Genomic DNA, 24136 nt, shown 5'->3' on the forward strand with positions numbered 1-24136 from the left:
AAACACCGGTGTATCATATTTTTCGCAGTTTTACTCTGAGATTTTCCCATGGTGATTACACTGTCTATAGTAAAGCGTGCTATACTTTAGCTGCCTTCCACAATCAGCACGAACACTTGGATATGCGCCTAATAAGGTTAAGGTTAACTTTGAGAGTGGCCATGCAAAGTTGCTACTTACATGTTTCAATTGATAAGCATAAGCCATATTTGAGGTTGATGGATGAAAGTTGAACGTTTGGATTTCCTGTCCGACATACTGTAATTACTACAAGGACCTGCCGAATTGTTGGACTGCGTGACTTCACCATTTCCTGTGGAGTTTTTTTTTCTGCAACTAATACAATCTTGGTCGACTAAGCCTCTTCTAGTTGACTAACGTTTAGTCAACTATTAGGGGGCAGCCCTACATCTTTGTACCTTATTATTCCTAAAATGTTTATATTAGCACCTTAAAGGGTTAGTTCACCCAAAAATGAAAATTAAGTCATTAATTACTCACCCCCATGCTGTACCAACCCCGTAAGACCTTCGTTCATCTTCGGAACACAAATGAAGATATTTTTGATTAAATCTGAGAGGTGGATCACTGATACATAGGCTGCCTAAGGGAATGAAACTTGACGGCCCAGAAAGTCATTAAAGAAAATGTTTAAATATTTCATGTGCCTACAGTGGCTCAACTATAAGTTTATCAAGCGACGAGAATACTTTTTGTGCGAAAAAAACACATAAATAACGACTTTATTCGACTATTCCATTACTTCCTTGTGGGCCTGAGACGAGAGTTCAAGAGATTTCCACGACGCATGCGCGAGAACTGAACAAGAAGTAGTAAAAGAAGAACGTCCTCTCCTCAGTTCTCGCGCATGCGTCGTGGAAATCTCTTGAACTCTCGTCTCAGGCCCACAAGGAAGTCATGGAATAGTCGAATAAAGTCGTTATTTATGTGTTTTTTTCGCACAAAAAGTATTCTCGTCGCTTGATAAACTTATAGTTGAGCCACTGTAGGCACGTGGAATATTTAAACATTTTCTTTAATGACTTTCTGGGCCGTCAAGTTTCATTCCCTTAGGCAGCCTATGTAGCAGTGATCCACCTCTCAGATTTAATCAAAAATATCTTCATTTGTGTTCTGAAGATGAACGAAGGTCTTACGGGGTTGGTACAGCATGGGGGTGAGTAATTAATGACTTAATTTTCATTTTTGGGTGAACTAACCCTTTAAGGGTATGTATGATTTTTAAGGTACTAATATGCACCATTAGGGTCTCTTTAAGGGCACTGTCCCAGTGACAAGTTGTTTTACCCTTAAACTTTTTGTACAATGTTTTGAAAGTGTGGTTTGTGGAATAATTAAGATAAAAAAAAAAAAAAGTAAATATGATAAATATCTTGTTTTGCAGTGTAAAAGTAAGACGGCATGTCTATAGGACTGTTTAATTCTGGCTAACGTCAATTCTGCTGCATTTAAGTTGGGAAAGTATTTTCTACATGCACAGTGAAACCTATGAAGTTATACATAGTCACAAAAACAGATACCACCTCTTCAATAAAATCCATCGTGGGAGTAAATGAGATGCATGTTTGTAGCAGATGTAAAGTCTCACCAAACAACTTTTGATCTGATCACTGGAGATGGATATTCATACCAAGTCTAAACAGGGCCTATATTCCAGTCTTTCCTTTCCATATGCTTCATGCAATTCTCTTTTAGAGTAAAAGCAGGAAGTGCTAATTACCTCTTCTCTGTTATTTTAGGAGACCGACTGTGCCAGACTTGTGATCCAACAGCATGGTTTCTCACAGGCAGCAGTGTTTCACACATAAAAGCAGGTGATTTCTACAGCTATGTGTCTATGGAGCACTGTTAGCACAAAGCAAGAGGCTCCACAACTGCTCAATTGCACATGTAAGATAAACAGAGACATAAAAAAATGCATCATTTATGAAGATCCCGGCACTTTAACAGGAAATGCGGCAGTGAATCTTTTCTTTCTCAATGTTGAATAACTGCTTCCCTACTCTTTCCCACTCTCCCAAGAAACCTCTGAAAATTATTTTCTCCATTTTCCCACGAGTTTCAGTATAACGTTATGGGCCCTTTGTGGTTACTCCATCAACTCTGCCTGGCAAGAACCTGGCTGAGGACTAACAGTGCTTCCAAAGATGATTGAGAGAAGGGCTTGGACTCGCTTTCAGGCTACTTGAGACGAGCCAAGTCTGTCCTCATTTTGAAGGGTGATAATCTTAGAATACAAGGAAGTGAGTTTACAAAAACCCAACCTCAAATAGAAATCCTGAACAAAATTTGAAAAATAGATGCCCTTCACATGTTTTGTACCAACATGTACCAACACTTTGTTTAAAACAAAGGACAAATCAACCTTTGTTTAGACAAAGATTGATTGATTCTTTCAAGAAAAATTAGAGACCCTTAAAAGTAAAAGTAACCACTGTTAATGAGGCATGGTCTTGATCTAGACCCCAGGAGAGTGTAGACCTTTAACTCCCATCTGTTTCAACCTTGCAATCTGGCTTAATGGCTATTCAAGACGCAAATGTGGACAGACGTTGAGGCTTGGCAGCACAACTTAGACCACTAGACCAGGATGAAAAATCCTTAGATGACCTAGTTAGAAAACCTAACTATTAGTGTGAGCACCTTAGGTCATATCCAAAATTTCACCCTCAGTTCTTGCTGTCTTCTTTGGTGGAGTCCACGCTTTGGTGACATAATGCCACATGAACAGTAGACTGTTTTGCGAAAGGGCGGGCAGGAGCAACCATTTGAATCATAAAGTGACAAATGGGACACTATCTTGGGATACCGTCTTGTGGACCATACAGACACAATGAGAGTGAAGGCCACAAGAACACAGGGCCATAAAAACAATAATCTCCAGTAACAAAAATCTTATGGATAACATTATGCAAATATCATGTACATTGCAATGATTTGGAAAGCCTGCAAGGCAAACAGTGGTTCTGTTATCTTTAACATCAAGATCAACTATATCTGAACCCACTTGCTTTAATTGAGAAGAAGTTATTTGGAATTACTGAAAGATGCACTCCATGAGTTATTTATGGACTCAAAATTGCCACAAAATTTTTCTGGAAAAGCAATTGTCACACTGTTGCTTAGGATCTACAGGGGGCCACAGGGTCTTTGTGTGGTCTTTCCTGACCGGTTATTTATGAGTTGCTAGTACAACAGGTACTGGCAAACTCTTCTGAACCTGTTGAGGACATTCTTCTGAAGTTGTCCTGTAAAACGGGTTTGATTTTAACAATACGCTAATGAAAGAGCTCATTAGTGAAGTGCATTTTAAAACTCAAATGTGATTTAGAAAAAAACTATGTTTATGTTCAGGCAAACATTGAGACGTAGATCAATTTCTCAATTGCCGTGGCCTTCTGGACTTCTGTCTGGAGGACTTCCTTTAAACACATCCCTTGGGCCCAACAAACTCTCCTGATGTCCAAAGTGCTGTAATACGTACACTAAGCAAAGGCGTAAGAGTCATTATACTTTCATAATTTACTAAATAGCTCAGACTGGCTTTAATGAGTGCGGGTTAATTAAAGTAGGGTCATAACGCTGGCTTTGTCCGCGTTTAAGCCCGACTTGCAGATGTCCCTCATTGCATGCAGAAGGACAGATGCGACGTCTTTCTCCCGCACACGTCCACAAGCACAGCTTGGTTTTATAACCACGGACAAAAGTGTCCAGTCATAAGTCTGTCCCCAGCCAATTAGCAGACCGCCAAAGAGACACTGAGATGTACATTTGAGAACAAAGGCCTTCACACTAGAAGACAAAGAATCAATTAAGAGAGACTTGTGCTCCGCCAAATCATTTGTTTGTTTGTTTACCTTATAATAAGCAGAAGCTATAACGATTCTATATAGATTAAAAGTATATTATTTTAAAGTAGTAGTATTATTTCTATTATTTTATAATTTTGTATTAATTACATTTGATAATAATTTGTTATTATTATTATTATCAATTATTTATTGAACATTTGTGTCCTTTATCATACCGATTTTTCTAAAATGCCAACAAAAACAACAAGCCATGAGATGCCACTTATTTACACTAATTTCACCATGTTACGGGTGTTTTCCCAATTCACAGCTTGTCCACAAACACACCTTAACAGGGGTGAAATCACATTGAGTCTCATGATGTCTTATTGCTTAATGATATTTTATTTCAAAAACAGGAGCATTTTGAGATTGCTCTTCTTCTTCTTAAAGTGGGGCAGATGTTTGAATTTTACATTTTTTATAACTAGAAATGCAAGAAACCGACATCTCCTGAGATAAGTGACTGACATATGACTGACCTCTGACAACCATCGAGGGTCAGGACAATGGTGTCCTTTAAAAGTGTCCAGCTGGACACCAAGCTCTAAAAGTTGCATTTACACGATTTATGGCAAGCTTCCTCAATGTCTGAGCTGTGTCCAACTTAACAACCCTGTCCAAAATCAGGGTGACCAGGGTCTCGACACAATAATCAGGCTAAATCTGTCCTCAGTAACAGGCTGTCCTCCAGGCCACCAGAAAAGAAAGATCAAGAACATTCAGTTCGTCCTCCACAACAGCAAAGACACAACGTGCCTCAACGTCTCTCATGCAAATCAGATATAATAACACTGAACATCACAGAAAGAGAATGCGGGAACGCTGCTTGCACAAACAACTTTTACTTCAACTGAAACTTCCTTTCAGTTCACCAGTTCACACTTACAAATAATCAGATAAAGAATGTGCGTTTTTGGCGTGCTGTCCGAGGGGAGGGCTCTGAGCTCAGGATTTGGCCTGAACCCAAAGCACTCCCCCCGTATCCCTGGCTGGGATAGGAACCAAGCCAATAGTGAGTCGAGGAACAGAAGAGTCTGCTATGTGTGTACATACAGCACCTCTCAAGCTAATCGGATAGGTCATTTGAATGTGTTCCTCCCGAAATTTGTTAATGAAACATCATTTAAACTGAAATGTTTAATGATCTTAAAGGGATACTCCACTTTTTTTGGAAATAGGCTCATTTTACAACTCCCCCAGAGTTAAACTGTTGAGTTTTACCGTTTTTGAATCCATTCAGCCGATCTCCGGTTCTGGCGGTACCACTTTTAGCATAGCTTAGCTTACATCATTGAAGTGGACAAGACCATTAGCATTTCTAAAAAAAAAATGACCAAAGAGTTTCGAGATTTTTCCTATTTAAAACTTGACTCTTCTGTAGTTACATCGTGCACAAGACCGACGGAAAATGTAAAGTTGCGATTTTCTAGGCTGATATGGCTAGGAACTATACTCTCATTCCTACGTAATAATCAAGAAACTTTACTGCCGTACCATGAGTGCAGCAGGCGTAATGATATGACGCAGCGCCTGAAAATAGGCCACCTTCTGTCAACACAACGGAACTATTTTCAGGCGCTGCGTCATATCATTACGCCGGAGATCGGCTGAATGGATTCAAAAACGGTAAAACTCAACAGTTTAACTCTGGGGGAGTTGTAAAATGAGCCTATTTCCAAAAAAAGTGGAGTATCCCTTTAAAGGGTCATCAAACCCTAAGATGTACAGTTTACACATCAATGAAAACAATGATAATATGTTTATTATTAAGGGGAACTTAACTTATTATTAAAGGGATAGTTCACCCTAAAATGAAACTTAAGACTGGTGTTGTTCTAATGCTGTATGTCCTTCCTTCTTTGTGGACCACAAAGGGAAAATACTTTTTTTTTTAAATCCCTGATCAAGCTCATCCATATTATGGCAGTGAATTAGCTAACAGAACGATCCCATGCGACACGTGTCTTATAGTCCAAGTGTTCTGGGGTATACGATATTACATTTAATTATTTAATTTTATTTTTTTAAATACATCAAGGTGCCCCCAACTCGTTTGTTCGTTTTTTTTTTCTCCGCTCATATTTGACAATTTATTTGTATAATGAGTGTGTTGTAGGTCTGCATTTTATTGGTTGTCGTCTACCCTCTTCCCACCTCTTCCACAGCTTTACACACCCATTTCTTGAGTATTTTTCAAGCCTGAGGTGTGAATAATCAGTGCTAAAAAGTGGTTTAGTGATGCTTTAAAGCCAGGGTAATTTCTAATGAACTCTATTGTGTCAATGTTTTCTGTTGGCACTGAACACTCTCAATATGAAGGAAGATTCTCTTTCTCTCTCTACCAGTTGTTTCATGTGTCTTTTTGCCCATGGGGTAAATTCCTACTTGGGTGAGGGACTTTTTTAGTAGATTACTAGATGAGATATTTCTATGTTATTTTATATAACTGGAAATATGTTGTAGATTTCTCCTGCCTGGGCATGTTTTACAAAATATATATATAAAAAAAAACGACTAAATAAATAGACTTTTGTTGGGAAAATGTCCTTTGAGCAAAGATTTCTGCTTGGTTCAATGAATCATTTCTTAATTTAATTTATCTTTCTGATATATAGATATAAACCTTTGGTATAGATATAAACCTTTTGCAAACCTTTTGAGGGCACCTTAAGAGATAAGTAGACATTACTCAAAGAAAACCTCTCAGCAGCAATTAAGCTTTTAAAGCCTGTATATTGAGCGTCTGTCTTCATTAAACTTTTATTCAACTACATTTGTTTGTAAAACGATCTCAAACTTAAGACCTTTTATTGACAAATGGAGGGCTTACTCCAAATATTGATTCCATTGGCTACTGTAAAAAACTGCTTAGAAACTTTAAACATACAGTATGACATGCAGGTTTATAAGACAAACTTAAAAATGTGTTTTAATGTGTAGTTTGTTGTCTAATGCTACGACATTTATACAATTTTAAATGTGACTAAAGTGTCCAAATCATTTTTGTGGCCACTCTATCCACTTTGCAGTGCTGTTTTCACTATTATTTGTTTAATTGTCTTTTTAAACAACACAAATTAGAAAAACTCCTCCATCTTAATCATACACACTCAACAACAGTGTAATAACTATTACAGACACATGACCAAAAAGCTTGCTGAATCTTGTTTAAATGGATTTTGGAGATGTTTTAGACTATTTTAAGCTAGACTGCACTTTACAGACTAAAAATGGCAGATGCAGAATTCAAAGCTTACTATGCATATCTATACAAGCAAGTTTCCATTTACTGCGAGAGCTCCCATTCAGAGCAATTAAATAGTACAGTAATGTTTGCAAATGGCTTCTTATCGACAGCAATAAATCCTCCCAGCTGCATTTGAAGACGAGAGATAGACAAAGTTTCATAGGATCATTCCAATTGTGAAACGATCTGTCAACGAAAGAGAGAAACGAACCACGGGGATAAAAGAAAGAATGTGTCTTGTTTGAAAAGAACATTTAAATATGGGTTATTTTACTCATAATTATCATGACAGATGTTGCCACTATAAGCCAAAACGATAAATCATTATGCAATCGTTGATGGAAGCATATGGACATATTATTTATCATATCTACATGGCATATGGTGCATATTATAACTATAAAAGCTGCAGTTCTGTTCTCTGTTTATTGCGGATTAATTAATTGATTATTAAAGTTGTTTAGTATGTGCTGATAATCTCAGGATGCTGTTAAAATCCAAAAATATGGGGTATGCATTAAAACAAATACATGTATGAATACAAACAGGCCTACATAATAAAGTTGTAGAGCTTTGAAGGCTATTTTTGTCACCAACAGCTATTTTAGTAGCTGTCTTCTGACAGTTAAACGTGTATGCGACACATGAAAACTGCAATGCGAGTTTTCTGACACTTTGCAGTGAGTAAGAAGAACTATTCATCCATAATCACTCCATTTCATCCTTCTTAACTGCTGGAAAGTGCAAGGCTTTTCTCCTCATGATAATTCACCTCAACATTAAACTCCTGCATGTGTCATTGTTGGCCATTTTCCCATTCTTCCCCTAACTTCCTGTCTGGGGTCAGAGTTGTCATGGCGACAGGCAAAGGATTGACCTATGAGAATGTTTACAGCTGAATCAGGAGCGCCAAAATATAATGCCTCGTGCTGACCGGCTTCAATCCGCTGGCTATTCACCCGCCTTTCTCTCCGGCTTTCCAACAATCCTCGAGTACTTCAACAGGATTATGTCCCAAACTAAATCTTGTGATTCCATAAACAACCTCCAAATGAAACGCAGAGACACTCGACACTGCCGCCATTATTGACACTGTAGTATTTGCATCAAAAGCTACAATTCCTCAAACGTTTGTTGTTAACAAAGGGTTTATCTGTATTCAAACTGTTCTAGTCCCGTTACAAAGAGATAACATTCTAATTAGTGTATCCAAGCTTTTTGCAAACATGATTTCACTAGGCAAACAGGACATTCAACTGCTCTATCCCAAAACCTAGTGAGCTGCTAAGCTAGACAGCTCTTTCAGGCATCAAAGATGCGGTCTTGACACAGAATGCTGTTCAAGAAATGGTAGGGAGTAAAATTGAGCAAGAAGCTCCCTCTTAGATACAGTTGAGGGTAATCCCAGAATACAATACGACAAGCCTGAGAAGAAAAAGAAAAAAGCACCTCATGAAGTGAGGTCTTGTATGTGATTAATGGTTCACCTAATAGTTATGTATGATATATATGTTATGCTCAAGAGAGCATCATCATGTTGTTAGCTTAGCCACTCGCTAACATAAAACTTTACTGTAATCCATTGTGTCGAATAGTGCACTTCGCATAAAGTGTGATATATTTTGTTTCACTCTATGTAGTGTGTTCCATTTCAGTCACTTATGAGGTTACATGTGAGTTAGGCTAATGCCAATGACTAGTAAAAGAAATGTTTAAGGAGCACAAGGAGCTTTATATGATTTTGAACTTGAGCTGTTTTTAGCCGCTAGTAGAGAAGTCTTAGCTTTTTGTACAGCTGGGCCTTTGGTTTTGGCTTGAAAGTATGCATAAACAGTTCCACTGGCCATGCAAGAAGGTGTTTTCCTTTTCACTGCCATCCAAAATCCATGAACGATAAAAATAACCTACACAAGACAAGTGCACTAGCTTGCAGACTTCATATTCAAAAATGTAAGTATATTTTGGTGTTGAAATGTTTCCATCAGGGTAGCCAATAGCCAATGTACGAAAGCAGTGCCAGAAATTCCAGGATCGTCCAGAGTCTTGTTTAGCCGCAAATGAAAAGGGACAAAGTTCATGTCCTGATCTGGGTCGAGCTCGGAGACGTTCTCAACAGTGAGTTTGAGTCGTCAAGTGTGTAGATGCTTTCTCCATGAAACACTTAAGCATTCACTGCACACTCAACTGCAATGTGAATATCAATAGCAACTATCAGCAAGAGAAAACTATACATTGAGTCCACCCTCATGACCTTTATGTTCATTGGATTTTAAATGGGATGCTGGTACAGTGGGCGCCTTGTTAAAAGCATGTGCGTTCACAGAAACGGCTCCAGGAAAGAAGGACTAAAGTAAATACAAAGAGGCAGAGAGGGGAATGGAGTGTGTGTTGGAGAAAGTGGGAGTGACTTGAGTTGGCAAAGAGAAGTAAGTCTTAAAGACTTCCAGATGTGGGGCTGGTTGGCAGATGATAGAGAAGAACTTTTGTAGCAAAAGGACTATGAATTACTCTGAAAGTACCTAGCTCTGTAGTCTTGCGAGTAAAGATACTTCTACCATCACAGTAACCTTAAAGGAATAGTTCACTTAAAAATGAAAATTCTGTCATCATTTACTCACCCTCAAGTTGTTTCAAACCTGTATGAACGAAGAACACAAAAGAAGATATTTTGAAGAATGTCAGTAACCAAACAGTTGATGGACCCCATTGACTTCCATGGAATTTTTTACCTACTATGGAAGTCAAAGGGGTTCATAAACTGCCTGGTTACCGACATTCTTCAAAATATCTTCTTTTGTGTTCTTCGTTCATACAGGTTTGAAACAACTTGAGAGCGAGTACATTTTTAAGTTAACTATTCCTTTAAAGTCCTTTTATTCCATAATGTGATGTCTTTTGGAGTGAAGCAGGTTATTAAATGATTAAAATGGTAAGACAGGACTTTATCTATCTGGAACTAATTTGACTGAGGAAAGTCTCTCTATGGCAGCATCTACATTACACGGTTCAAGTGACCCAATTCTGATTTTTTCTGCCCATGTGGCACAGATCGGATATGACCCACGTGTAAGAGGGAAACAGCTCATGGATTCCGATACTCTCCGATCGGTTTAGGCCTCATTCATATGTGGAAATAAATCTGATATGAATTGGATATGTGCATTTGCGTCTGCCATGTAAGAGGACAGATCGGATATTTCCGTCAATGCCTGTATGTAGCCTACAATATGTCAATTGAAACGTACATCTTCCGTCAATATGTACGTCATTAGCCGTGTTTCCATTACCCTTCAAATTGTGCAAATTGAAATTGGGAATTGAAAATACGGCCAATGGAAACACGTTCATTTTGCAAAAACTCCCATTTTGCAAAAACTCCCATATACTGAAAAAAAAGTTTTTACGCTCGCATGAGTTTTTTTTTAGGCAGTTCGAAAAAGGAATATTTCGCCAAACTGCAATGTAAAAAGTTTTTCGGCATTTACAGGTCACCTGACGTACGTAAAAGTCGATCAAGATGACGAGGTTTTGGACAGAAGACGAGACAGTTCTTCATTATTAAACTCAAATAAAAGACAAACGTATTACGGGAATACTGGATTCTAAACAACAAAGAAATGCCACAATTTATCAAGACCTTGAAGCAGATATGAGGGAGAAACACCCACAAACACCTCATACGTGCCACTGCCAAGTATAAGGGTCTTTCCTTGCCATTAAAGCTTTGATAACATGCCTACGTCTCCCTCGATTATAAATAAAACTAGTGCGGTGGCTGGGATATACGTAAACCTACCAACATCCGCTGCCATGATTTTTGGAATGACTTATCGCAAGAGGAAAAAAATTACGCTTTAGTCACATAACATCGGTTAATGGAAATGCCGTCATTTCGCAACCATTTTTTATCGACATTTATAAAATATCACAAAAGTTTTGCCCAAATCTGTTATGGAAACGTGGCTATTGAAAAAGTGACGGTGGCGAATGACGTCAACTCAGGTGGACACCGACCGTGATCACATGACTCTTTTCAATGGCTCAATGGGGGACGAAGGCTCAACCCAAAGTTTTGCTAACCTTTAAAGATGGTGCGGAAAGCAAAACCTCGTATTATCATTTCGTCTGCATCCATTGCAAATCGCGCCATTTTTACTTCCTTTTGGGCCTAAGCTTTTCCGAATCAGTACGTCTACCTTGGGTTTGTTGTGCCAAGTGTATAGTGTAAATGCAGATATCGGATATGGGTCACTTTTAAAGTAACACTATATAGTTTTTTCACGCGAGCGTGCGCGTGCGACAGTAGGCTGCGGTAGGCTAAATTATTTACGACAGCAGTAATGGACAATTCCGCTTCCAACCTGTAGGGCGACTGCTGAGGAAAAGTTACTTGGTGTTGCTTTAAAAGAAGATTATTCTTTAAAGTCAGGGGATCAGAAGAAAACTATGCAAACGTATAAGATATGTGCATTGATCCATCAAGGCTGTTTAGAAGGCATTCTCAGAAGCCATAATAGCAGCCAACAAAAGCATATTATGAATAATCTGGTTACGAGATGCTTTGCGTAATCAAGTACTGTGAACACATTCTGAGAGGCCACTGAGTCACAGCTGAAATCATCAATGATCCACATTTAAGGCATTTCAGATTCAATCTACTGCACTCGACTGAGGAAACGCAGTGGATCAGATGCCCATTCATCAACAGAAATGGCACGCGAGGGTTTTGTGAAGTGCACGCGCAGCACTTTGTTAACACGGCTGCCCTGAAAGCACATTGATCCATTGGGTCGTCTTTATGGACCGACCTAATTTGATGCCCACATGGTCATCCGAGAGAAAGTGAGCTGTGTAAGGATTATGCAGAGCTGAGATCTCGACTACCCGTGCCAAAAAAGAGCTTTTAGCTAACGTAGCCTAATTATTACACCCACACTGCTCTGATCTTTTTTTTTATTCTTTTATTTCTCACTACCTCAATAATCTCATGGAAATTATTGTAATGTCCGCAGTGTTCTCATAGCTAGACTAGAAGCAATATTTCATTCACTTCTATCTGTAGCATGGCTGAAATCAGTTAGCTACACTGTTGGAGCGTTTCAATGTTTCATTTCAACTTTAACTTTTGTACAGAAATGTTCGAGGACTGATTTCAATTTCAACATACACTACACTCTTTGTTCAACTCCATATACATCAAACATTTCAAAAATACTTGATAAAACTACTACATTGTTGACAACCGCTAACTTTCGCTAAGTGTCCTGTGCCATTTTTGCTACAAACATGGATGATACCTAAAATTGTAAATTTGTTGGGGAAATATACTTTTCTAAGCAATCTGACTATCAAAGAAGTGAAAAAATTGCATAACTGTCAACTATTTGATGAGAAACAAACTTCTCAATAGTATGAATAGGTGTGTTCGGCTGGATGTTGTCATTATCATGTGACCTACAGAGTCAGTTGCATCTCTTCACTGCCATTCACAGATCCTCTCCTGTGGTCTCATGGGATATTATGAATTTGAACATACTAATCATCTCACATACTGTTTTTTACTTACAGGTGAAACTCGAAAAATTTAAATATATCATGCAAAAGTTCATTTATTTCAGTAATTCAACTTAAAAAGTGAAACTAATATATTATATAGACTCATTACATGCAAAGTGAGATATTTCAAGCCTTTATTTGTTATAATTTTATGGCTTACAGCTAATAAAACCCCAAATTCAAAATTAGAATATTGTGAAAAGCTTTTCATAGCTGCCATAATCAAACTTTGCATGTAATGAGTCTATATAATATATTAGTTTCACCTTTTAAGTTGAATTACTGAAATAAATGAACTTTTGCACGATATTCTAATTTTTCGAGTTTCACCTGTATATAGAAGGGAAGTGTGCATATTCGGACACAGAAGGCGGGAATCGAATCCTAGGCCCTGTTTACACCTGGTATTAAGATGCATTTTGGTCAATCAAGTAGACGAGAGACACATTCCCGTTTACACCTGGTGTTTTAATCCGTCTCTTTTGTCCACTTTCAACCATTTCTATCCTGATTTCTTCGAGGGGAGGGTCTATGGGTGGGTAAATGTATGGACTTTTTCAAATCTTTCGATCTAATGGATGAATTAAGCTCACGCAATTTACATATGAATGCGAAAGGAGACGATGCAAAAACATATGGAGAACATCAGCTTTGGTTTCTGCTCTGATAGTCCACCCCGAACGCTGTGAGTGTGTTAGAAATCAGGAATGGTGAGAGAACAGTCTTTCGTCTTCAAACCAAACTTGGCTCTTCAGTCGACAAAGTTTAAATCCCGTCTGGCTAGCGCTTTCCATAATGCTTACACATTAGGTCAGTATGTGGAGAGAAGACGGTCTTTTGTGGCAGTTCCAATGTATTCGACCACATGAGCGTTCACACTACAAAAGCAAGTGTAAAATGTGGTCAAATGTGTTTTTGACTACCTCTGGAAGTGGTCGTAACCATGTATTTAGTGTCCTCTTGTGATTGGATCAACCAAAACCCTTCTTAATACCAGGTGTAAACAGGGCAATAGTTAGAGAAAATAATTTCATAGAGCTTGACAACCAAGAACACCCACCAAAGTTATGCTTAAAAACACTCAAAACACCTACATAGCAACACAATGGCAACCCATATTGTGGTGGTGAATTCTGCACAGACAAGCACAGCTCTAATTTATTCAGAGAATATATAAATCTAGTCCATTTTATGTGCATGTCAAACTGTCACATCAACCACTCATATAGGATTTGTCCCGAATGACATCACGGCAGACAGAGAATAATGAATTCATGAGTAATGATGACGAAAGAAGGACAGTCATCAGTCATCATCATTGTCCTTTTACAGATATCGTTTGTTTTGCATCCCTGTTCAGTTAAGATTGGTCTGCTAAACAAGAAACTAAGTGCTTGTAAAAAACCCATGCTCAATGCTGGTAAACCACAGACAAATCAAAATGAAAATGCAACCTAGATGATGCAGAACTTGGCAGAGAGGGGTAATTCTCAAAGCTGGAGAAGAGGAAGTGTGTAATGTTACAGGCAGAATGATGTAACTGAACTGTGATTTCTGTAAATTAGGCTAGTTTTCATTTAGACCAAACACCAAGAAGACTAATAAGGAGAGCTATCCATATTTGTGTAGGTCTACCAACAGTGTTTTAGTACAGATAACTCACACCAAATTGTAATTTGGTACAATCATGCCAGTATTTTACCAATGTATCATGCACAGCTTTTAAATTATCTAGTTTATGAACTTGAAAGGTACTAATTTGTCATAATCAACAGGTGTGGCAGTGTTTTTATGAAGATGAGGAAGTATGAAGTCATTTCCCCTCAAGTTCACGCAGGTGTCCTAAAGTAACCACAGGTGTAGTTCGTCACATTAATAATGATCATTACTAACGTTTCCATTATGTTTCACAACCACCATACTCATCACAAATCTCATTTTGAAAAGTGTTTGTATTGTTGAATAATCTTGAACTCAACAAACTCGTGAAATGTTTTGATTAAAAATTGCTCTCTTAAAATTCAAAAAGTTTGTTAGATACACACATTTTGTGTCGTAATCAGTGTTATTTTAGTATCTTTCATTTCCTTTTTGTTAATATTTTGAATTAATTTTTTTATATTTTCTGTTTTCTTTTAGTTATATATATATATATATATATATATATATATATATATATATATATATACACACACACACCGTAATCAACATTTGAAGTGGATCAAAACCTTCCATCAAAGTTATACATGAATTTTTTTTTTTTTTTTTTTTTATTGTTTTAGGGCAACTTTGATGAACTTTCTTGATCCAGGTCAAATGTTGACTACTATAAATATATTTTTCACATTTTACACATACACATTAGAGGGCCAATTCCTCTTGAAGTATCTTGAGGTATATCATGCCCAAGTACATAATGGTTCAACACCTTTCAGCCAAATCTACCCACTAAGCCACAAGGAACAGACGAGAGAAAGAGTTTAGGCAACAGTACCAGCGAAGTACCTACCATTGGCGTTCTTCCCACAGATGAGATGCTCATAGTGTTGCAGGACACCCCATAGCTCGGCATCATTATTGATGACCCCCTCCAGCGCCTCTGCAGTCAGGACGTCCCTCTCCGCCATCAGCACGCGCACGCCCACCTCCTCCACGAGCGCCTCCATGCACGCGCTCAGGCAGATGGCCGCGTACTCGTGGATGCGCACGGCGATCCGAGTGTCTACCATCCAGCGGAAAAACCGTCCGACGGAGAACACAAGCCCACACCGAGCTGACTTCCCCTTGCGCAAGAGCTCTCCAGCGCTCATGTTGTATATAGATATGGCCTTCACAGTGGCCGAGACGCAGTGATCCGCCAGCGCCCAACTGAGCACCAGGCGGATCGCGCTCTGGACCTCGAACCTGGTGCACCTGCAGTGCATGACACTGAGCCGCTGCGCCTCTCTGGAGATGCGGATGAGCGCTCTGCGCATCAGGGTGGACAGCCTGCGCACAGCCTCCGCGGAGAGACAGGCGCCCTTCCCCGCGCCTTTACGCACGACCCTCCCCACGTCCTCCTCCGTCCACGGGAACTCCTCCAGCTCCGGTAAGCGTGGGCACTTCGAGAAAATGTCCTCTGGATCCTCGGGAAGCACTGTGTTGACTGTATCCCAGCTGTTGTTTCTGCTGTTCATGGATCCGGAGAAGTACCACCAGTTCCCCCGGTGAGGGGTGTTCATGAACGCCTGCGAGTTTGACTTGGACGACGAGAGGCTCAAGGACTTGCACGAGTCCCCCGCTCCATAACCAGAGTCCAGAGTTAAATCCTCCAGAGTTTTCATGTTTGAGCTGTTTGTTCCTGCCATTTCTGCTGGTTCCCCGGGGGTTTTCTTTTTAAAAGGAACCGGAGAGCGGATGAGACTTTCCAGCTGCGCGAAACTCAAGCTGGTTCTACTTGTTCAGCTTCTCTTTGACATTCATGTAACAGTTTTTGTTGATACACCACTGACCATACATATATTGCGTGAAAGTTTAAAATGTCCAAGTTACATCTTCTGAAAAAGAAAAATGTTTGGGGAAACTTGCTCACCTCATCAAATGACCATTCCCGTAAGAGTAGTGAAGTGCGCAGGATTTCTCGTTTACTGTTATCCGGTTCTTGAAAATAATAGTCCGAACTGGACATGAAGTTTAGAGTGGAGATCCATCAATTTAGTCTAAATCGGAAGCTCTCGGTAAAATGAATCCTTACTGATACTTCAGAAACGGGTGATGTTTCTTTCTCACCACACGCCTCTTCTTACTGGAAACTCATGACTGAACGAAAGCAGGAGAGCGCGAGAGAGTGTAGTGGTGTTTGATTCGCGAGCGAAACGATTCATTTGAACTTCTGAACAACTCTTTTGAAACGATTTGGAAGCGTTTGTGAATCACTCCATCAAACTCGAATCTACTTTACAGAGGCGACAAACTCTCACATATTACAACCAACGACGACGTCAATATTGATTAAAATTTAGCTTTTTAGAGGTTTACAACTGATCTTTAACAGGCTATAGGCTACATAATAATAAAATACAAGCGGGTAAACAAGGATATAATGTTATTTTTGCAGTAAAACTAAAGTGGAAAACGTTTACAAAGTGATATTGGTTTATTTATTGAAACGAATACCGCCTAAGCGAACTCAGCGCTTAAGTTCACCCAAAAATGGAAATTCTTTCTGTCATCATTTACTCACCCTCAATTGTTACCAGACTAGATAAGTAGTTGATGGCACTTGACTTCCATTGTATTTTCTTTTCTACTATGGAAGTCAATGGCTATATCGACAACTGTCTGGTTACCAACATTCTGTAAATCGTCGTTTTGACCAAATTTTCATTTTTGGTTGAACTATCCTTTAACAGAGGCCAATCAAGTTAGTCGCTGGGGAGTCAATCAATCAAAATGGGTTTCTCAGAAACATAAAGTGAAGTCAAGAACAGATTATTTTGTTCATATCGTTTTTTTAATTTTTAATCGGACTTTGATACTTTTAATCTGAATCATTAGGCTATATTTCATTTTTTTTTATTGGTTCCATAATATTTAACCCATTTACTATATTTTTATTTTGCCTTCGTTTAGGTATGTTCCCGCATATCTTATTCATTTTCTATGCCCACAAATAGCCTAAATTATCTAAAGAGAATAGCCTAAATAAATTTGTATTGTATTGAAATAAAAGTAGATTTAAAAGGGTGTTGTTTCAAGTGACGGTGCTAATCCCCGAGTCTCATCTATCTTAAGGAATTTGCATTAATTGTGTTAGTCTGGGAGATTGCAATGGCATCCACACACTCCTTATCTCATTATCAGCATCTCTCATTTATCAGCTTCAGGCTAATGACTGAACAAATAACGTGGTTTATTAAGTATTTCGACTAAAGTGACAAATATCATCAAGTCAAAGTGCATTAAAAATATTGTTTTCATACATTGTCATTAACCAAAGGCCTACTTTTAATATTTATTTAAATTCTAATCAAGCATCATTCTGTATTAATGACGTATGCACATTTCAATAAAGTGTTAGCCTATACCTTTCCCTTCAAAACACCTACACTTCTCAAGAACCTGAGTCTGGTAGATAGTTGGCCTAGTGATGAATAGTAAAGGTTTGCTCACACCATCAGGGACGACGATAACAACTATACAATGTTATAAAACCGTTCTAATTCTATAAGAAAAGCCCACACCACACTTGTGATGACACGCAGAAACTATCATTGGAATCACATTCAGAATGTTTTTCTCCATCTGATGAACAACGAACAGCCCATCAGAATACGTCCGGTCCGACTTTAAAGAGCAGATGAACAGATGGTTTTCGCCCGTTGTGTGTGTGGACGCTTATAGTTATCGTTATTGGTTTGAAGTTCTGTGAACCTGAACAGGCCTAAATTGTGAGGCATTATTGTTTATTTGTTATTTTTCCATTAAGCTCTTCATAATGAGTCACTGAAAGCACAGTCTCAAAGTCCTCCAGTGTGACACTTATTTGTCATATGATATGAGTATGTAATGTTTACATTGTGCATAAAACCTGCCCCACCCATCTACACTGCAGGTAAATTATTTCATTTATCTTTCTCTTTTCTCAGAGTCACAATAGATTTTTCACATTTCCGGGGTTCTCAACAGCGGAAGTTATGATCATAGTTGGCTAAATGTATACAGTGGTGAACAGGAAACTAAATATAATTTGCTATATGTATTCCCATTTGCTCCAATAGCAAAAGCGCAGCTCCACAAATATCCAAAAGATCAATCCAAAACGATGTCACATTTGCGGTCGCAACAGTGCTAATTCGTTTTTTTGTTTTTTTTTTGTAATTTACTGTCAAGTTAATATAATATAACACAAAGTTAACGTTATAGCTAAATGTATGATTTTTGACGAAACTATGAAAAAGATTTGTGAAGCTGATAACTGTGGAATATGCCCAGAGTCGTGTTGGCGAGAGCCAGCACTGAGATCTGTTGAGTAACACCCACAGAAAGATAATAAACCAATACTGACCCATAATCTCTCTAAAGTACTGAATCATTAGCTAAGACCTATTTTTGGGTTCATGAATCAGAGTTTGACTGTTCTCCTTGCCTCATGTTCAGTCTTGTGCAACATATTGTGCAGTCATGAAGCCTAAGGTGTATTAACTTGATGAATCTTGATTAGAAAAAGAATGCAGGCAAAAATATATGGGCAGAGCTTTTTTTATATGATTTCTTAAATCTTTTCACTGACTGACTTTGAACATCTGGCTTGCATGATGAACTGTAACGCCGTACTTGTGCTCCCTCTAGCGGCTGAAAGCTGTTGGAGAAAATATATATATAAAAAAATACAACAACAACGTAAAGTGCTCTGACTGAGTGTGTATATACAGGTCCTTCTAAAAAAATTAGCATATTGTGATAAAGTTCATTATCTTCCATAATGTAATGATAAAAATTAAACTTTCATATATGTTAGATTCATTGCACACCAACTGAAATATTTCAGGTCTTTTATTGTTTTAATACTGATGATTTTGGCATACAGCTCATGAAAACCCAAAATTCCTGTCTCAAAAAATTAGCATATTTCATCCGACCAATAAAAGAAGTGTTTTTAATACAAAAAAAAAAAAGTCAACCTTCAAATAATTATGTTCAGTTATGCACTCAATAGTCAATACTTGGTCGGGAATCCTTTTGCAGAAATGACTGCTTCAATGCGGCGTGGCATGGAGGCAATCAGCCTGTGGCACTGCTGAGGTGTTATGGAGGCCCAGGATGCTTCGATAGCGGCCTTAAGCTCATCCAGAGTGTTGGGTCTTGCGTCTCTCAACTTTCTCTTCACAATATCCCACAGATTCTCTATGGGGTTCAGGTCAGGAGAGCTGGCAGGCCAATTGAGCACAGTAATACCATGGTCAGTAAACCATTTACCAGTGGTTTTGGCACTGTGAGCAGGTGCCAGGTCGTGCTGAAAAATGAAATCTTCATCTCCATAAAGCTTTTCAGCAGATGGAAGTATGAAGTGCTCCAAAATCTCCTGATAGCTAGCTGCATTGACCCTGCCCTTGATAAAACACAGTGCACCAACACCAGCAGCTGACATGGCACCCCAGACCATCACTGACTGTGGGTACTTGACACTGGACTTCAGGCATTTTGGCATTTCCTTCTCCCCAGTCTTCCTCCAGACTCTGGCACCTTGATTTCCGAATGACATGCAAAACTGAGCAACAGTCCAGTGCTGCTTCTCTGTAGCCCAGGTCAGGCGCTTCTGCCGCTGTTTCTGGTTCAAAAGTGGCTTGACCTGGGGAATGCGGCACCTGTAGCCCATTTCCTGCACACGCCTGTGCACGGTGGCTCTGGATGTTTCTACTCCAGACTTAGTCCACTGCTTCCGCAGGTCCCCCAAGGTCTGGAATCGTTCCTTCTCCACAATCTTCCTCAGGGTCCGGTCACCTCTTCTCGTTGTGCAGCGTTTTTTCCCACACTTTTTCCTTCCCACAGACTTCCCACTGAGGTGCCTTGATACAGCACTCTGGGAACAGCCTATTTGTTCAGAAATTTCTTTCTGTCTTACCCTCTTGCTTGAGGATGTCAATGATGGCCTTCTGGACAGCAGTCAGGTCGGCAGTCTAACCCATGATTGCGGTTTTGAGTAATGAAACAGGCTGGGAGTTTTTAAAAGCCTGAGGAATCTTTTGCAGTTGTTTTGAGTTAATTAGTTGATTCAGATGATTAGGTTAATAGCTCGTTTAGAGACCCTTTTCATGATATGCTAATTTTTTGAGACAGGAATTTTGGGTTTTCATGAGCTGTATGCCAAAATCATCAGTATTAAAACAATAAAAGACCTGAAATATTTCAGTTGGTGTGCAATAAATCTAAAATATATGAAAGTTTAATTTTTATCATTACATTATGGAAAATAATGAACTTTATCACAATATGCTAATTTTTTAGAAGGACCTGTATTACACATTATTATGTTATTGTTAGCACGATGATCTGCCTGTTGAGCAACCGGAACAAAACAAAATCTCGTTTCAAGATCAAAGATTGTAATAAAACAAACTACTCCAGACGCTTCAACTTTAAACTTTATTTTTCAGAAAAATGAACCCCGAAAATGTTAAAATAAAATGCAAACATTTTGAAAAGTTTCTACACAACAATTTCACAGAAATTACCGTGTAATGCAGATCCCTGTATTAGGCGTAATGTATTATTGTCCTGTCTTCGTTGTGTTTTAAATACGCGGCCTGAAATGACATCGAGCGGAGGAGGAGAAAGAAACTTCTCAATTTACTCTTTTAAAAAGGTGAGGACGATTCAAAATCACAAAAGATGGTCTGACCACTCGGTATTTCTGATATGAAATAAAAAACACATAAAAATGTTATGCCGGCTTGTAAACATGAACATTTGTACGATACAGATGTTAAAGGCTACAGCATTGAAACAAATGACACACCATTTCATGAACTCGAGCTGCCAGCGTCAGTGTAATAACAGTTTCACCTACACACTTCTCAGATAGGAAGTCGACCGAATTGCAGTCTATTATCACAGAAAACCATTCTGACTCGTTGGCCAGTTTGTAAAAACAAATAAAAATCTAATTGAAAGTAATGTAGGCTACTTGTAATGAAAGTCTATGCACTGTATACATTTTTTTTTTAAAAAGCGGCTTAAATTAAGTACATTCAACTTGGATGTTTAAGTCATTTCAACTTAAATTACATTAAACTGACTTAAAAAATTAGTTGAATCTTGTATAACTTAAAAAAAAGTTGAAAATTGCTTAACTTATTTTAATGAGTTGAAGCAAAAACATGTTTTTATAAGGTATTGATCATATTTTCTTTTTACAGCATGAGGCAAGATATTCCAGACGAGTATCTGAAACAGTAGCTGTATTTTTGTGTAAAAGTTTTGAAATGTGTTAATTTAGCAGACGCGTTTATCCAAAGCGACTTCCAACTGAGGAATACAACAAGTAAATCATATTTTTATTGTTTTTTTCGCCCCCAAAAAAGTGTTTGAGCTGTAAAGCTGTCTAAATAAACAACCCTTTAGCAGCCGGACTGGTCCAATGTGGATGAATTATCCCGCGGTAAATGATATGGGTGGATGTAAACAGCACTTTATAGATAGTTACGTTACGTCCTGCTATTTTTTTGTGCGTAACTTACCATCTTTAAATGCTATATGGTTCTGAAAGCACTTGAAATATATGATTCTATCACATTTGTCTCATGTTAAAACATTGTTTAGTTAGGCCTATATTTTTATGCCTCGCCCCATATATATTTATTTTACGTCATTTACTGTAAACGCACTTTTTGTTTTTCTGTAATAACTATTAGGAGTCAAAATGATTTTCTGTGGTAAAAGATTCTGGAACATTTCTTTAAAAATGGACCAAATAATAGTGGAACCTTCCAAAAATTCAAGATATTTTTTTTTGTCCTAAAACATTTTCTATTCATTCATCTCCATAAAACAATGCTATTAAGGGCCTACACAATCCAGACAGCTAAACTCCAGGACTCCTTCCTCACCCTGTTTGGACTGCCATGTTAAATACGTCAAAGAAAGGCACACAACTTCTGGACAACGTCCTTTTCCTACCATTATACTCTGTAGAAATCCATACGGCATCAATGAGATTAAGTTTAGTCTAAAGGTCCGGACTAAAAGGTTTCTGCATCTGGGAAACTATAGCCAATAAAGATTAAACCTATGTTGAAACCAATTGGAAAACGAGAAAAGAAGCAGCTCAGACATACAGACAAATACACAGACGGATAATTTCATTTGTCAGCGGGCCCTTCTGGGTCCGCTCGTGTCCGTAAGTTCAGCAGGACTTGGGAAGGGAAAAGCACATGGCCGTCCTTTACAGCAGAAGTCGAAGATCATTTCCACAGTTCAAGTGTAAGAAGGCGTCACATCTGAACAGGAAGTGACATTTACAGCTATAAAAGCAGACGTCTAAGAACCAGCGCACATCTAAACCTTTAGACAATCATTTCAGCATTTAATATCTTAAGTGCAACCCATATTTATGCGACCCAAAGTGCCTGAGCGGCTAGCTTAGTGTAAAATTCACCCAATCTCTTATAAATCTGCGATGATCTCTCGAGTTTCGCGCACCTAAAAGAACTCCTGACCTAACAGACAGAGATACGTACAAACACACACTCTGAGTCTCTGTCTCGGTCGAGTGTGTTGAGTTCGGACAGCAGCTTGGCACATCATGTGTCCTCGCATGAGACGGGTCCCAGCTGGTTTGGTCCTTTAAGGTCCCGGGACGTTTGTTTGAAGTCTCTCATCGAGGTTCAGTTTTATCCTTTAGGGATTTTACTGGACTGTGAGTTCCACATGCCTCGTTTAGAGTGATAGTAGTGGAAGAAGTTTCTCAGTCGTAACCGCTCGACCTCCAGCCCATTCTGTAGAACTCTGAGAGAGAGAGAGAGAGAGAGAGAGAGAGATTTCCTTTTCATCCTTTATTATTTATTTATAATTAAGCTATTTCATTTTAATATTTAATTTAAACAGTATATGATTGTATTATGATATAATAACAATATGTTAAAGTATTATTATTATTATTATTATTAATGACATCCCTGTCAAAGCTCTAAGTTAAATTCAATCAGAATTTTAATAATATTAATGACAAATATTTTTAATTTATCATTATTAATATCAATATTATCACTGTATCTTACTGTTTTAAAATATCTCAATTCAACATTATAATTTTATTAATAATAAATAATGTTTTATTTAACATTATATGTATTACTAACAACACTGTTAAAATTTCTAAATTCAATTTCATAATTGTATTAATAAATATTTTTTTTAATTAACATGCTATATTATTATGATTATTATTAGTATAATAATAATATTAATAACATTGTCCACATCTCTTTCAATTCAATATTATAATTTTAATAATAATATTAATAATAATGACATTTATTTAACACATTTATTTAACAACATTATTATTATTTATATTATTAACAATAATAACATCCCTGTCAAAGCTCTCTAAATTCAATTAAATCATAATTTTAATAATTATATTAATTAAAAAATAATTTATTATTATTATTATTATTATTGCTAAACACAACAATATAAGTCACTCACTGTCAAAATATCTCAATTCAATATCATATTTGTATTAATAATAATGTATGTTATGTAACATATTATTATTACAATCAACAACATCAATAATGATAATAATTAAATTAAATTTTGACACTGTCAAAATATCTCAATTCAATATCACAAGTTTATTAATAATAACATTGTTTTTTATTCAATGTTATTATTATTATTAGCAATAACAAACAATTATAACAATAACAAAAACAACATCACTGTCAAAATTGATTTAAATTCAATATAATTT

At 37.7% G+C, this 24136-nt stretch overlaps 2 protein-coding genes and 1 long non-coding RNA gene across 4 annotated transcripts in view; 1 reads left to right on the forward strand and 2 right to left on the reverse strand.

The window, feature by feature from the left end:
* abtb2b (ankyrin repeat and BTB (POZ) domain containing 2b) overlaps window positions 1–16508 on the reverse strand; it is a 57030-nt gene extending 40522 nt beyond the window's left edge. Inside the window, exon 1 of the mRNA XM_056252081.1 lies at window positions 15188–16508. Coding sequence (XP_056108056.1) covers window positions 15188–16025 — 838 coding nt within the window. The 5' untranslated portion in view covers window positions 16026–16508. The remainder of the gene's footprint in view (window positions 1–15187) is intronic.
* A 4468-nt stretch (window positions 16509–20976) lies between these two features.
* The window catches only part of LOC130086018 (uncharacterized), a 76743-nt gene continuing 73583 nt past the window's right edge, over window positions 20977–24136 (forward strand). The window contains exon 1 of the long non-coding RNA XR_008807194.1: window positions 20977–21022. This is a non-coding gene — a long non-coding RNA (uncharacterized LOC130086018). The remainder of the gene's footprint in view (window positions 21023–24136) is intronic.
* The window catches only part of b4galnt4a (beta-1,4-N-acetyl-galactosaminyl transferase 4a), a 213992-nt gene continuing 212029 nt past the window's right edge, over window positions 22174–24136 (reverse strand). For both annotated transcript variants that reach the window (XM_056252080.1, XM_056252079.1), the window contains exon 20: window positions 22174–23163. In XM_056252080.1, the coding sequence (XP_056108055.1) occupies window positions 23049–23163 (115 nt within the window). In that variant the 3' untranslated portion in view covers window positions 22174–23048. The remainder of the gene's footprint in view (window positions 23164–24136) is intronic.

Source organism: Rhinichthys klamathensis, unplaced genomic scaffold, assembly GCF_029890125.1.
Source record: "Rhinichthys klamathensis goyatoka isolate OS25496 unplaced genomic scaffold, OSU_Roscu_1.1 h1tg000092l_1, whole genome shotgun sequence".
Classification (NCBI taxonomy): domain Eukaryota; kingdom Metazoa; phylum Chordata; class Actinopteri; order Cypriniformes; family Leuciscidae; genus Rhinichthys; species Rhinichthys klamathensis.